The 14,822-nt window shown below is 44.8% G+C and overlaps 1 protein-coding gene across 1 annotated transcript in view; it reads right to left on the bottom strand.

Annotated features, from left to right (window-relative positions):
* The window catches only part of MED13 (mediator complex subunit 13), a 1,552,815-nt gene that overhangs the window by 1,221,265 nt on the left and 316,728 nt on the right, over positions 1-14,822 (bottom strand). Inside the window, exon 4 of the mRNA XM_085649419.1 lies at positions 5,483-5,628. Within this exon, the coding sequence (XP_085505545.1) occupies positions 5,483-5,628 (146 nt within the window). The remainder of the gene's footprint in view (positions 1-5,482; positions 5,629-14,822) is intronic.

The raw sequence follows: 14,822 nt of genomic DNA, 5'->3' as shown, positions 1-14,822 counted from the left end.
TGTTTGTAAGGGGGAAGGAAGCAGCATACAAGCTTTAAATTAAAAAAAAAAACATGCACACTTTAATAGAGTGATGGAACAGAAAGAAGGAAGCAAGCACTGACAGTCAATTTGTAACAAGTACCAAACTATTAGTCTTGCCAATGCGTAGTTCATTTTACAAAGAAAAGGAAACATTTGGAGGAAAAGCAAACATATATCTTATAGTACCTCAAAACTGTACACTGAATCTATCATTTTACACCTTTACAAATAGCATGCCTTCTCAAATGTTTTTCACTCCAGAAACTTGGAACAGGATTTAAATATGTTAAGGACGTTTTAATTCGGCATTGACAAGCGTTATACTTTACTTTCCACAGGACTCGGGATTGAAACACGCTCCATCCATATGGCCCTTCACAGTAGCCAAAAGAGAAAATTAATGAGCCTCCAAGAGGAGAGACCAGTCCTATCCAGTCACGCTAATTACATATTCTGCCTCAAACGCCAGGTGAGTGCAGCCACTGGCCCCTCCTTCAGTATCGTAGAAGCTTCTGTATGCCAAGGCAATGAGGATTACTTGAGATAAAACAAACTTTAAAGCCTGCATTTGGCCATACCCAGGCAAAAATATACCCGTCGTGCTTTTAGATTCAAGCTGGGAGGAGTGGTGGGCAACAGCGGAGGGACAGGTATTTGGGTCACACACGGAGCAGTTAACAAAGGTACTCTGATTACTTAATGAAAAATAATTTCCTAAACGTGAGCAGTGGGCAGATAAGAGTCCATCAATCCAACTGATTTTAAACAGGCTATGCTGAAAAAGAGGGATAACCACAAGAAAGGGAAGTTAGGACTGAATAAGAAGCAGACAAATAAGACAAAACCAATCAATGGTAAGCAGTGGACATGCTTTAAGCCCAACCTACGTTTTTTGTATGATACTCAAGAGGTCTCTCGTGAGATCTAAAGGAATTTGAACTGAAATGAAGCCAGATATTGGCCAAGCCTAGCAACGAAGTGAACTACTTTTTAGATTGACGTGCAAAAGCAAACTGCAAATACTTAAAGAGAGCCAATGGATTAAGTGGGCTGACTAATTACCCCATGCTCTCTCTACACTGGGGTAGGCAGAAGCAAAACACAAATGACACAGACCAATCAATTAAAGGACTAACCAGAACTCCTGCATGGATATGTAACTATTTACAATTAATATTTTGGGTGACACGGTTGGCAAAACAACTAAAACTGTCTCTAAGCCAGAATTAACAAGCATTGGCATAGCCAATAGGTCTCGCCTTTGGGACCTTATAAGTGTTTAGCCATGCAACAGTTGCATAACTAAACACTTATAAGGTCCCAAAAGCAAGACCTATTGGCTATGCCAATGCTTGTTTTAACTACTCCAATCTATTGAAGCCTAACGGAGAACATCAAAGCGGCCGCGAAAGTGATCGCGATCAAACAGCAAAAGCGGCCGCGAAAGTGAAAGTAATCGCAGTAAAGCTCGACGCGTGCACATGCACTGTAGCTCTAGGCTGGCCTGGTAGAACTTTTTGGAGCCCCCACAAAATGTCTCGCCAGACCAGCGCATGCGCTGGGTCAGGCGAGACCTAATGAATAGTAGGGATACATTCATGTATCCATTTCAAAGAAAGACCTTAGCAACTCCCCAAACACCAAAAAACTGCAGATATCTATGAATGGAGTAAAGATTACTACTATTTTTAGGTCTCGCCTGACCCAGCGCATGCACTGGTCTGGCGAGACTTATTGAGAGGGCTCCAAAAAAGTGCTACCAGGCCAGCCTAGAGCTACAGTGCATGTGCGCGGGCGGGCGCCGCTTTGATGTATGGTCGTGATCGCTGCCGCTTAGCATAGTCAATAGGTCTCGCTTTTGGGACCTTATAAGTATTTAGTTATGCAACTGTTGCATGGCTAAACATTTATAAGGTCCCAAAGGCGAGACCTATTGGCTATGCCAATGCTTGTTTTTTTTTATATAAACACACCCTTGTTCATCATCCACCATAAGTAACCAAACTAGGAGCTAATCACCGGAGTGGGCATACTGGCGCTTGGGCAGGTGTGCAGGTATGTGGTCCCAGAGATGCTTATAGGAAGCGCTTGGTCTGTAGCTTCTTGCAGGACTAAAGTGAGGAGGAGACTACGATATGTTGAGGGAGGTTGTTCCAAATTTTGAGTGCGATGTAGGAGAATGAGGGACCTCCAGTTTGCTTTCACAGATGAGTAAACACTAACCAAATTTAACAGGTTTTAGCAGGCCAAATAAACATGCACCCAAAAAGTTATTAGAAAGAGTTTGAGGGGAGATGGGGTCGGGGGGGGGGGGGGGGGGCGAACAAGAAATGTAGGAACTCCTAAAACACACTTGCCTTGTTCAATCTAATAATTCAGAGCGATGAGGTAGTTTAGAAACTATTTCACAAAACTATAAACAGACTTAATGCTTCTACATGCCACAGGCTCTGATTAGCAGAGGACAAACAATAAGAAAGCCAACCTCTGCCAATTTTTTTTTTAATAAATTGGACAACTGGCATGCTCGGAATTTCTAGCCCAGAGAGGGAAAATGATGCATAAAAAATGTACATCCGTCAGAGGGGGAATTAATGGCTGCACAGGGTTTCATGTCAGCAATACTAACACTTCAGTAGTTCCACTAAAAATCAAGCAGAACCTAATAAAAAAAATACAGCGAACAACTATGCTCACAGATTTGAGAATAGTCTTTAAAGACAGATCTCACCATTGGCAGTTTAGCATATTCCAGCATTCATTTTCTCCACCAACGTTTTCAATGGCACCAAGCGAACAGGAAAGGACCAGGCAGGTGTAGTTCAGTAACTAATTCCAGATTCTTTGCAAGTATAGTTACTAGGCAAACAAGCATATCTCACTACAAGACCAGTTTTATTTCGCAATCTTAACTGTAAGTTAAAGTCTGGCAGTCAAAATAAAAAGCATTTGCAATGCTATAGGTTTCGCATTAGCGAGAGTTTAAGGTATTGCCGTTGTAAATGACAATGCCTTTTATTTATCTGTTTTGGTAATTAACACATACATAAAAGGCATTGTCATTTAAAATGCCAATAGCTCACTCTTGTAAATGAGATACCCATCTCAATTCAAAGAAGCGGCCGCCATTGTACCGGGCTGCTTGGGGAAAAAAAAGCGTGCATGGCGCGCTGAATGTTGCAGGGAAGCATGTTGTGCAACACTGCCATAGGACAAACTCATTAAACAAATTAGCGCTTACAGACTAAATAAGACACTGTGCAACAGAAGTAAAAGGGCCAGACTTCATGGGATGTTACAAATGAAGACAAGGTACTAAAGAGGGACTAACAAGCCTTTCAACGAATCAGAAGCCAGCATTTTCAAAGGACAATGACACACGCCAATGAAAAATATGGGCAGAACGTCGGCGGCGCATCAAGTCCACACTCTAATACAGCATGCCTCGCAGAGCAGCACATGAGCTGCCCAGGCTCGTCCTAAAAAGTTTTACTTGAAGCATTACCCATTACACAAAAGGGCTAGCTTCAAGGAACACACAGACTACCTCAATTAATGGGACCAGAAAGCTTTGAAACTGCAGTAATCTATTTATTTGTTAGTATGAATAGCACAAGGTCTGACTTACAGCAAGTAAACTGTTAAATCCTCATTAGGTTACTCAAGGTAGAAGAGGTAACTATTCTAAGTGGCAAACCCAAACAATACCCACACAGACCATGCATTTCAGGCAGGGATGACTAGTGGGAATATTTGGGTACTTGGAACATATCTACTAGGTTTGACACAAACAGCACCATGTATTTTGGCTGTGCGCCTTCATAACGGTGCATTGAGTAAAACAGAACGGAAACAATGCATTAAATTATAACACATTTAAATTTGAATATGAACTTACTGAAGTGGGCAGCTCTATTATTCATGTTGACCTATAAATTAAGATTAGCAGGTCCCCAAATATTTTTGAAATTCTAGCCATTACTTGCCTGTAACCGAGATCTTTAAGCTACTGCAGATTCACATGCTCAGTCTTAGTGTGTCATCTAAATGTTAGATCTAATAGAAAAGATTGTCTGGGTGCAGACTACAAGCATTCTGTAAAACTAATTCCATTAACAGTCAACCCTCAAAGCCCTGCCACTGTGATCAAGAGGCTAACATTTATTATTTCTGTTATTTAGTCTGAAAGTAACTATGCACTACCCTTCAGTTCAGAGGTGACCGAGAAAGGTGATGAAGCAGTAATGTGTGATCCCAAGTCTTACAACTTGGGCCTGCAAGTAACTGAAAGCACTGTGCTTCTAATGGTTACATCCTACACAGTGGACAAACACCTTGGAATGGAGAGGCAAGCCTCATTAATATGGACAGGCGATATAGAAAACATTCCGGGCGTAACCCAAATTACTCGTACTTAAATAGGACTACTAGGACTAGTGGCGACCAATGAGGTCGATACCTTCCTGCAGTAGTTACTGTTCGGTTTAAATCGGTCTATGAATGGTGCCATCCTACCCTGGTAATTTTACTACTGCCAATGGCATGCAGTCGCAAGGAGGAAAAAAAAATCCTCCATGTTTCCCTATTTCACCCTCCAATAGTGACCAACTTCTATACTAAGGGTGCATACAATAATCCCCTTCATACTAAGTTAAAGGTAGTTACTGTCCCGCTCGCCAGGGTGGGGTAGAATTGGAGAAAATGACAGTTGGTGGCAGATGGTAATTGACTGACCGTGTGATCCGACTCATGAACACTTCTCTTTCGAAAAACAAGTGAACGTTTTATATTAAAATTACAGCTAATGTCAGTGACTGAAAGAATATTAATACACATGGAGTTAAATGATAGCTATTCCAGCTCTAATGTCGGAAAGGAGAGAGTTCAATTTTACAGCCATCAGAACAACAAAAGTAAAAATAAACACAAAAAAAAAAATCTATATATGTGCAAGGGATACCCACCAGTACCTAGAACAGCACCCTGAAGCAGTACCAGAGTTGCGCTTTTTACTTTTGATTGTTATACTAGCGAATGATGTGGACCAGTTACAGACGGGCATTTTTACTTTGGGAAGGCTTCCATCAGAATGTCTCTAATTTTAGGGCAGCTTTGACACAAGACTTTAGGGCCTGTAACAAACAGTTCAGTAACTTTACACTCACTTGTCAGAAGAGAAAGTTCAAGCAACATTTGGTTTTACTTTAGAGATCAATGTTATGATCTCATTAACAAATTGACATTACATCCAAAGGGATACATTATACGAACACACTTCAATCCACTAAATGCAGGAACAACACTGGTTGCCCGGCCATTTTACACACAAATGAAGACATTTCCAGCTCGTTGTGGCCATATTCTAAAACTCAACCCAATATGGCCTTTCTTTGTATCATATTAGGCTGTAATTAACAAAAAAGGCAAACACTTACATAAAAAAAAATAGTAACCTTACCTTGAAAAGGACTGTTGGACTGTTGTGCGAGTGTAAGGTGTTCCTCACTAAGAACATAAACTGGTTGATGCTGGTTAATCTCCACACTTGTACAAACATTGCTGTCTCCGTGCAAGAAAAAGGCAAACGAGCAGGATAGGTGTTCACTGGAAGACAAGAGAAAACAGCGGTTACACTTTGTACATTTACCAGGATTCGTTCAATAAATTAAGCTGCTTGCCTTATCAACTACGTGGATGGTATACTTCGTGCAAGAATTAAAGATGGCCTAGGTTTAATCCCTGTTAACATATGGTGTGGCCTGTAGGTCACAAGTTCAAATCTTTGAAGGGCAAACTCAGTTTTTCATCTTTAAAAGTCAATGGATTTAGTCCAATCATCAACTACCATCAATATAAAGCACTTTGAAGCATCTTGTTTGTAAATAAACTCAGCATTATAACAAGCATTAAAAATGCAATATATTTAGTTAAAGCCATTTCCTTTGCTATACAATACCATTAGCAAAGCAAATGGCTTTAATTTAATCAAAGGCGAGACCTATTGCATTTTCAATGCTCGTCTTACAATGGGAGTGACAAGCGTGTTGGACAATGAATTCCACATAAAATGTTACAAGTAGGAAATTAAAAAATCGAAATCTTAATTCAAAAGAAATGGCTTTAGCACTGCTTGTTCAATCTTTTTTTGGGACTATTTGGCTAACAGGCAGCTTGAGCTTTCTGCTGTTGCGTGCCCCAGTTTTTGAAGATTGATCATATAAATCAATATTGCTTGGCAGCACAAGAGCTTGAATGAGCCAAGAAGGCTAATGCATTCAATTTTTTCCCCAAATAGGAAGGCCCAAAACATATCTTGCCTAGGGCCCTGGCAATCCTTAGGATTGAAACACCCTATAGCACATTTGAGTTTAGTTGCAGTGGAAAGAAGGAACGAGACCAAGTGCTGTCAAGAATTTGCATCACAAATGGAGTGGGGGAGGGAGCCAGTATGGGCCCAGCAATCCTCGAAGAGGAAAATAAAGAATTTAGGGGAGGACATACTTATGACCTCTACGAATTAAGATGGAGGGAAGAAGTGCGATATATCTGGCCTTTCTGCACAGGTGCTTCTGGAAGATGACTGCTCTTTAACTATTTACTGGGAAGACAGGAAGGAGCAGAAAAACCTGTGGAAGTCACTAGATAAATGTCCTTCTGCTTCGGAATCTGAAATTCATGGGTTCAAATCCTAGGGACTTCGTTTTTAATTTTTTTTTCCAATTAATAAAGTTAGTAAAAGTAGCACCTGTAATTACTTTCTCCTACAACCCTCAAATTTAGTGTATTCAAATCTATTCATTATTTTGTTTATCTTAATAAGGAAAGGATAAAGTGGAATGGATACAAAGCCATTCCAGTATGGTGCACAACACCGAAGTTAAACTTAGTTCCCGATACGTTTGAGCACAGTTAAATGGCGACTGGTTTGCAGTTCTAACAATGCCAAATTTTAAATATCACACCGATAAAATATCATATCCAAAATATTATCAACAACAAGATCATGAAGGTAAGTATAGATCTACTATTCTTAAATACACATCAACATACGTTGGCAACATTTTTGTAAAATACACAGATGTGGAGTTAGGAATGGTAATCTACACTTTAAGCACATTCGCTAGTCAATAGTCTGGATATGTTATGGCAGGGTGTTATGTTGTCACTCGATATTGTGATATTGGTTTACATTCCCATAGCATTCAATGGCCTCTTCGCAGAGACTACGAACACAACCGACTCAATGCATCAGCTGCAATAGCGTGGATAGGAACCACAGCATGTACAAATGCCACCAGTGCTCTTAGTTTCTGTTATAAGCTACAGTCAAACGGAGGACAAGGGAGCACCGCTCTCCGATATCAAGTGTACCGGGTGGATTCTCGTGGTCCTGCCGGGTGAGATCCATCTGTTCTGCTGATGGGTGTTTTGGTTTTTTTGTGGCTTTTCATATATTGTGATACAATTCACATCTGTTACATAGCAGAAAAGCTTCAAATATCAAAAAAGACAAATACATCACATTCACAAGCCCCAGGACAGTGTCTTACAACTATAGGGAAGTTTCCATATAATCACAATCATCAGATATCCTATACATTAACTCTAGTCGTTATTTACGAAATCACAGTAGCTGCAGGAGAAGACGAAACATCTGTGCGCAAATATAATAGTAAAGACTCCCATGTATCATTCGGACGGGAGGTCGCTGGCAGTTCTTCTGCATATAATACTAAGTTCTCCCTACAGTATATCAGATCCTTGACCCACAGTTCAGGCGTAGGACTTTTTACTGTTCCACATCATTGCCACCCGTCGCTTGGCAATAATTAACGCTACATTTCGCTAGTCTGCCCCTTGCTCCTTTCAAAAAACCGTAGTAGACCCAGCAAACACACCTGCGGTGAGCAGGGCACCTCCACTTCAAGGATTTTAGATGGTTTAGAGATCACCGTGGCCCAGTATTCCTGCACACGCCTACAGCCCCAGGACAGATGCCAGAAGTTGGCCCCTAATGCGCCACAACGTGTACAGGCGTCTGTCGCGTAGCCCAAGTCTAAAAAGTTTGTGGGGCGTGTGATATACCTGATAAAGAAATTTAAAGTGTAGAATGAGCAAATTCCCGTTGGCAGTAAAGGCACCCGTCAGGCTGCGGCAGCGCACCCACTCGTCCTGTTAAAGCGGGGGGTTCAGATATGCGTTCTATTTCTCCACTTTTGTCAGCAGGGAGGGCCCTGTCTGCCCTAACAGCGCGGTACAATTTAGTGACTCGTTTATGTTGAGTGGGACTAGTGAGTAAGGTGTGTAAAGCAAGGGATTCTGAAGGTTCCGCAGGGAACGTCGGAAAGTTAATCAAATAATGGTTGTTCGCGAACAGCCTTTGGTCTCGCAACAAGTCTTGACGGTTGAGTGGTTTCTAAATATTCGACCAGGAGTAAAACATATAGACGAATCATCAAACATTGGCCTATCTTTGTATATCAAAGAAGCAGAAATATTGGAGAAATATTGAAAAATCCTCACAATGATGAGAAAACTGCATACAAAGGCACGGTACCATGCCACAATTGTAATAACTGCAACAATGTTCTAAAAGGACACACCATAACTCAGACACGCAAAGGCAACACCATTAAACTAAGAGTAACCGCGACTTGCGACACCACGAACGTGGTTTATCTATTAAAATGCCCTTGCGGCCAAGGATACGTTGGCAAGACTGAGCGCAAAATAAAAATCAGATTGAACGAACTTAAATCCTATATACGGAATAAGAACTTGAAATCCACAAAAGTACACCATTTCATTGTAATGACGCACAACATTAGTCAACTGAAATTTCTTATCTTAGAGGTCATCAAAAAAGAAGGAAGAGACAACAATAAATTTCTGCTACAAAGGGAGAACTATTGGATAAAATGCCTTGAAACCATGAAACCACATGGGATGAATGAAAGGATAGAGTACACGTGTTACTTGTAAGATCCAGATTTGAGACTTTTAAATAGTACAGTCAATGGGAGAGCCACGCAATTGGACTACATGTAAAGCATGGAATGACGGGGGTCACTAAAATCTATGTTTATTTATCTTTTTTTCATTTTTTCATTTCAGATTTGTAACATGGCAGTGCTTTATGTATTGTGTTAAGCAGGGAGTAGACCATAGCAGCTAGTCTTTACCAATAATTATGCTTTCGGCGTGATTACCAAACTTTGACTCGTGTGACACTTTGGGGTATGTGTGATGAATGTGTGGCTCACGGATAAAAAGCAACATGTCATCCGCATACAGGGAAATGACGAGTGGACGGTGATGCAGAGTGAGGGCCGCAGGTCTGTGACATTGCCTGCAGAGGCAGGCCAGTGGTTCCAGCATCAAGGCGAACAGGAGGGGCGATAGGGGGCACACCTACCTTGTGCCTCTGGTAATAAGTGTGCTCCCCACTCAAACCAGCGCCGTGGGATGTGCATATAAAAGACGCACCCGGTTGACAAACATGGGGGATGAAAACCCATCCGTTGGAGTATAAAAAACAGATAGCCCCATTCAATGGAATCAAACGCTTTGGCAGAGTCAAGCATGACAGCCGCCGCCGGAAAGTCAGGAGAGAGAGTGTGGAGAAGAGCAAATAACGTGCAGAGGTTGAGAGGTGGAGCGTGTAGGGATAAAACCAGATTAATCTGGTATCACCACATTTTGCATGAGCGGTTGGAGGCGAATAGCCATTGTCTTTGCCAAAAGTTTTACATCCGTGTTAATGAGTGACAAAGGGCGGTACGAATCACAATGGTCAGGTGATTTGTCGTTTCCAAAAGGGTGATGAGTGCCTCACAAAGAGAAGGGGGGGGAGGGGGGAGAGTATACTGGAGTTGTATGCCTTCGCATACATTTCCATCAGGAAAGGGGTGAGCTCCTCAGCGTATGCCTTATAAAATTCAGCCGGAAATCTATCCGGGCCAGGTGCTTTCTTATTAGGGAGAGAGGCTATTGCCATGCGAATATCTTCAACTATTACAGGTTGACTGAGATATTCTCTGCCCATCCGACAACCAAGCAAGTGCTACCTAGGACAAATAGTTATCTATTTCCTCAGTAGCTGTTTCACACTGTGATGTGTATAGTGTCGCGTACGTTTGTCTAAACTGCTCTAGTAGGTCAGTGTCGCTGAAATAGTCATGCCCAGCCGCATCCGTAATCTTAGTAATAACATTATGATGCATGTGCGGTTTAATCTTTATGGCCAAGTTATGCCCCAGTCTTCCACCCTCTCCATACAAGCGAGCTGCCGAGCGCTTCGATACATATTGCATCTCTTCATTGGCTAGTTTAGTCTGTTCAAGTATAGTTTCTTTGAGTGACGCTAAAGGTGCATCGCATGGTGCACGCTCGTAGTCGCGTTCAAGGTTGGACAGAGTTGATTCCACCTTGGATATTTGGCCCCTTAAATCTTTTAAAATGCCAGCACTGGTACTGATACAGGCACCCCGAATAGTGGCTTTAAACCCCGGCGCCATCAACAGACTCCTTATTCTGAGTAAAGGATTGGACAATAGCTTCTCGAATTGTTTCTAGATAAAGGGAGTTCAGCAGTGCCTCCGGACAGACGCAACGTGAAAGCCCGGGGAACCTGCTGGGGATAGCGATAGTGAGTCGAACAGGACAGTGATCTGAAAGTGTACGTGGCAAATTCTCTACCCCCACCACCCCACACGCCACTTCGCCCACCAACCAGTAATCAAGACGAGACCAACTGCCATGTGCTGTTGAAATGTGCGTGCCCTCAAGTGTGTCTGCAGGTCTGTGTCACCAGATGTCGAGTAATCCAAATTCCGCCATCCCACTGCAAACCACCCGGGGAGTGCCCCACTCTATCAATAGATTTATCCTTACTGAGGTCAAGGTGGATATTAAGGTCGCCCCCCCCAATAGGATCATGGCATCTGGCCAGTTACGCAGGACTGTGATAAGGCTCTCAAAGAAATCAGGGTCATCTATGTTGGGACCATACGAATTGACAATGGTAATGAGTTTGCCTGCCAGCGTCCCGTGCACCACGGCGCATCGAGCTGCGGAGTCGACATGAGTAAAATGTGCTGTAAAAGGAAGGCCTTTCTTTACTGAGGACTCCCCGGCTATAGGAGGAGGAGGCCAGGCGGTAACCAGCCCAACGAGCCCCAACCAACGTGTCAGTGTGTTTCGTCAGATGTGTTGCCTGCAGGAGAGCGATATTGATTCTGTGACGTTCTAAATGAGCTATTACTTGACAAATTTTCTTGGTCCTGTTGAGCCCTCGTACGTTCCAAGTGAGGCAAGAAATTGTCAGAGCAGTACTGTGCATGCTAAGAGCGGTATACATGAAAAATGGAAACTACCCGCATCCAAGATGTGAACAAAAATAGATTGACACTATCCAGACGGATAACAATTATATGTAGCCACAAAAACAGGCCCCAGTGCAATACCCCCTCCCCATTTAGCAACCCCAACACGCCAAAGCCATACCGAACACCCAGAAACACATCCCAAGTACAGCACCAAGGAAACAATTTGTGGGGAACACCCATATAGGGGAACGCCAGAGCGCAAACTCCCTCCAGGTGAAATTAGGAGCTGGCCGTACTAACGTGCAGTACCCATCCCCATCCCCACAATCTCAGACAAGTTGGAGACACAAACGGGAAATCCTCCCACTGACGAGCAGAAAATACAATATACAAAAATCATGTAGCCGAACAGTCAAGAATCCATTAGATAATGATAGTGTTCAAGCCCCGACCCAGTCACCCTCACAACCCAGGTAGTTCCAATATTGAGTCAACTCGGCCATTTGATGATGCACCAAGGTCAGCAGTCTTGTCGTCTTCCACGTGCTTGGGTGAGCGGTTCCGGCGGGAGACAGATTTGGTGAAGTCCAATGCTGCCTTTGGGCACGTGAAAAATGTGTGCTTCCCATTATCTTCCACAAGCAACCTCGCCGGATACAGCATGGCATACGGTATGTGTGCGGCCATTAACTTCTTGGCAGATTGATGCTCCCTTCAAGCCTCCTGCACCGCCATTGTGAAGTCTGGGGAAAAAAAAAGCGCATTTCCTTCATGCACAATGGTACCTTTTTCCCCCTCGCCAGACGGAGCCCCGTATTCCAGTCTCTATAGTTTATAAGGCGAGCAATTATGGGACGAGGTGGAGCCCCTGGACGAGGACTGGCAGCCAAGGAGCAATGTGCCCACTCCACAATGAGAACCTGGGATAGTTGCTCCGCTCCAGAGGTCACGCAGGAGTTTCTCCATGAAGGTCTCAAGGCGGCCTGTGTTTGTAGATTCTGGAAGTCCCGTAATGCGTACATTATTGCGCCTCGATCTAGTTTCCAAATCCTCATTACGGGCCTGTATGACAGCCAGAATGCTTTCCATGGAGTCCGCCTAGTTCGTGACTTGTTGCAGACCATCCTCGGTATCGGAAATGCGCGTCTCTGCCTCCCCCAACCGCTGGGCATGCTTGTCTATTGATGGAAAAATTGATCACCTCAATCTCCGAATGGACCACATGTCGTCGAAACTAGACTGCAAACTGGCCTGTACAGCAAGAAGAGTTGTCAATATTTGTAAGATGATCATTAGGCGGATCAGTCTCGGAGTCCGATGCTGCGTGTTGCGTGGTTCCACCAGTTTTTCGGGGTTCAAATGTGAAGCTGGGCTTGCCCCGTTCACTTTTCCCAATGGTTGGGGCACAGACCAAGATGATCCCGCAGACAGGGAGGACAAAACCACACTGATCACTGGGCGACACAGGCTCCAAAGGGAAAACCAATCCACCCCTCAATTATGGGATGCGTGCCTGCGAAGTTGGTCACCTCCGCCACAGCCAAGCCAAGCCAAGCCTGGAGGGGATGCAAGCAAAGCCCAGCCTGTGGTGGCAGCAACACAGTGAATGAGCAAGCCACAGCAAGTGAGGCGACACCAGCGTCTCAATGGGTCCAAATGGTGCAGTCCGATGTTGGAGAGTGAAGTGAAGGATGGAGTGCCAGTTGGCAGAGGGTCAGGTCAGCTAGTCACTAGCGAGATTCACCCCAAGTCCGGCAAAGCAGGCTAAAGTAGGAGAGTAGGCCCAACGCTGCATAGAAGGTCCGCAACAATGATAGGCGCTGTGGGGAGCACCCCCAGAGCACAGGCGGCAGTAAATGCAGGCTGGTATCTGTGTTGGTCCCCCCCACAGTGAGGCACAGGATGCAATAATAATGGTTGCCAGAATTCAGCAGGAGGGCAGGCGACGGGACTCGCTGATATCAATATCCGTGGCCCAGGAATGAGGATTGCATCATGCAGGGGTGCCGGGCGCCACACCACAACACAACAGGCCTCCGCTCTCGTGGTGGGGAGGCCCGATGCACCAAGGGCCCAGCCAGCCGGTGGTCGATCGGAGAGCGGCAGGCAGGGAGGCGCTCAGGAGCGTAGCCCGCCTACCAGCAACCGAGAGGCGAGACCCGAACCGGCCCATCTGCCGGCCGCAACACCAGAGGACGCCACCCGGCCTCCTACACGAACCCGGAGCCCACAGACACACAGGCAGAGATCCGGAGTCAGCCCAGCCCCCACAATCACCCCACCGAGTGACCAGAGCACTGTCATAAGCCCCCGAGGCCCCACCGCACCGCCTGCAAAAAACCCAGACCCGAGGAGCCAGGCACACCCCCCAGCACTCGCAGCCCGCCACAGTAGCCAGCCGCGGTCTACCTTTGTCAACGGAGTCATGCGCGTCCCGAGCCGCCATACCGCCGGTCCGGAGTCTCGCACCGCAGAATCATCGCAACAGCAAATTCAGGTCCTCCGTGCCCAAGCTGGTCAGTCCTCAGACCCCGCGGACTGCGTGCCCAGCAGTTACAGCAGGGTGCGGGGCAGGATGGCAAGGATAACTGACGGATTTACAGAACGGCCGGCGGAGCAGCTCTAAAGAGCGGCCATGTCGCTGTGCGCCCTCTAGCGTCCCCTCCCTGATGGGATGTTAAACGCGAGTACGGGTGGAGTAAGACTGCATGAGGGGCTCTGGAAACCCACTAGGACTTCATTCACGGTAATACCATGGTTTGTTTTCAGGTAATATCACAATCTGTTGACGGGAAGCAAACGGCACTGAGAAAGTAACAGGCAAAAGTAACAGCAACAACACTAAAACACCCACACTATCTCGGAATACAAGGGCAACTTGGCTGCGCAAATGGCGGTGAGAACAGGAAACCGCAGACTGAAAATGGAAGCAACAGTCCTAAGCGTGACAAGGCACCAGCTAACCATTTGCAACAAGCATTAAAAATACAATAGGTCTCGCATTTACAAGAGTTTAAGCTATTAACATTGCAAATGGCAATGCCTTTTCTTTTTGTTTTTAAAAGATAAATAAATGGCATTGTTATTTACAATGCAAATAGTTTAAACTTGCGTAAATGCGAGGCCCATTGCATTGCAAATGCTTGTCTCGTACTGGAACCGTAATCCTGCCTTCCTGTCCCTGCCTAGAGGGCAGCTAAGGAATGAGTTTCCCGGAGATGAGACCTGATTTATTATGAGGTCTTTGAGCTTGACATGAAGGCCCCTTGATGTTTACAATCCCCAGGGGTCGGGGGTTATGACCTTCACAGATGCCTGCCAGAAGCATTTTAAATGTTAGCTGTATCCGGGTCCATGCGCACTCATCATAGGGCCTAAACACCATAGGAGTGTGGGATTCCACATCAGTGCTCTTCCATCACTTTCACAGCAGATTCCTCATAATCCTCTAGTAACTCTATGAACCTCCCC

The sequence above is a fragment of the Triturus cristatus genome, chromosome 3_2 (assembly GCF_964204655.1).
Source record: "Triturus cristatus chromosome 3_2, aTriCri1.1, whole genome shotgun sequence".
Taxonomy (NCBI): Eukaryota; Metazoa; Chordata; class Amphibia; order Caudata; family Salamandridae; genus Triturus; species Triturus cristatus.
Note: the sequence above shows the minus strand (reverse complement) of the source record. Positions and strands in the feature narration are given on the sequence as shown.